Source organism: Pocillopora verrucosa, chromosome 12, assembly GCF_036669915.1.
Source record: "Pocillopora verrucosa isolate sample1 chromosome 12, ASM3666991v2, whole genome shotgun sequence".
NCBI lineage: Eukaryota > Metazoa > Cnidaria > Anthozoa > Scleractinia > Pocilloporidae > Pocillopora > Pocillopora verrucosa.
In genome coordinates, this window is record NC_089323.1 from 10,963,268 (window position 1) to 10,964,827 (window position 1,560).

At 38.3% G+C, this 1,560-nt stretch overlaps 1 protein-coding gene across 1 annotated transcript in view; it reads right to left on the reverse strand.

Annotated features, from left to right (window-relative positions):
• Positions 1-1,313: 1,313 nt before the first annotated feature.
• LOC131781358 (probable G-protein coupled receptor 45) overlaps positions 1,314-1,560 on the reverse strand; it is a 945-nt gene continuing 698 nt past the window's right edge. The window contains exon 1 of the mRNA XM_059098002.2: positions 1,314-1,560. This exon is cut by the window's right edge and continues 698 nt beyond it. Within this exon, the coding sequence (XP_058953985.2) occupies positions 1,314-1,560 (247 nt within the window).

The window sequence follows — 1,560 nt, forward strand, 5'->3', positions numbered from 1 at the left end:
TTTTTCTTATTGACCTAAAAAGATTGTTACGAATGCAGACGTCTGTGTTTGTTTTTCCAATCGTTACCGAAAATTTCTCGGCTTCTACTATAAACAAATAGTAGCATGACCTATATGTGGTATTTTGAAATAATCTGGCTCATAATATTTCAAAATTGTCCAAAATACCACTCACCGCTTCGTGGCTCGTGGTAGTTTGGACAATTTTGAAATATAAATCGCGGTATTACTAATAGATACCACCGCAGGTCATACTGTACTGACACGCGGGGATATTTTGCGAGTTACGAGTTACGAGGTATTTAAGAATTTTAGCTTCTAGTTTCGAAATACATCATACGGCCTCATCTGAACTTCTTATCGATCGCATGAGGCGTGAGCAAAAGACGAAAGCAACACCAACGAAACCATTGATTAAAAGGTAATTTAGTATTGACAACTGAGTTGAAAACGTAAATTGACCACCGTAAAGAGCAAAAAAGCTTTTAGCCCCTCGTCAATCGCTCTGACCAAGGGCTAACGCTCGAAACGTCAGCTTTTTCACTCTTTGCGGTGACTAATTTACGTTTTCAACTCAGTTGTTAGCACTAAATTACCTGCTATACTCTCCCACCGACGCGGCACCACAGTTTCTTTAGAAACTTACCCCCTTAATCAATTAAAAGCGTCATTATGGCCAACAAAAAAATCTGTAACCCTTAAACTTCATTTTTAAAAACACGAGGCCTGAAGAAAGGGAAAAAACACAAAATTTGGATCGTTCAGAGAGACCATTATGTAGCTCCGTTTTCCGTCCATATTTTACCCTGATCTGCAGTGTAATACCGTGGCATTTTTTGTCCGTTCCATCGCCCCAATATAGTAAAGTGACGTAGTAGTGGAATGACTTAGAGTATATTATATTTGATTATTCATTACATCCACTTTGAAACCACTGGTGATCCTTGCAATCTGATTGGCCAACAGCAGAGTGATTTATTAGCGAATTACACCATTTTTTAGCTCTAAATCGCTTTTTCCGCCAGTGAGATATAAACGCTAAAAAAAAAAAAGTCAGATTCAAGGCTTGTGTAAAGTGAGAAAGGAAATTTCGGGAAATGAAAGACGATGGAGCCAAATTTTGTAGTCCTTGTCCTCAAAACCTTTCTAGTATTTCCAGGAAGTTTTTCGGTTTTATAATGGATGTAAAAAAGCGTCAGTTTCGTGCAGTTTTGGTCTGAAATCACTTTTGTGAATTACGTGTACGATTTCGGACCAAAACTGCAATTCACTTAGTTGTCTTTGTGCAATTAACTTTTTAAATCGAGGATGATCTAACTCCGCGGACAGCAAAGTGTTTGCTTGATTGTCTGCGTAGCTGCTTGTCTTACTTCTTTTATCTTCCAGCAGTAAAGAAAAGGATTTAACGTCGAGTTGAAGAAAATTAAGAAAACCGCGATAGCCTTGATGACTAAATGTGATGAAGATATTTCACTGTATGCCATCACAATTTCCACTACAATTTCCGGTGCATAACAAACAACTAATGCCAACTGCACCCACAGTGCACCGTTTACTGCC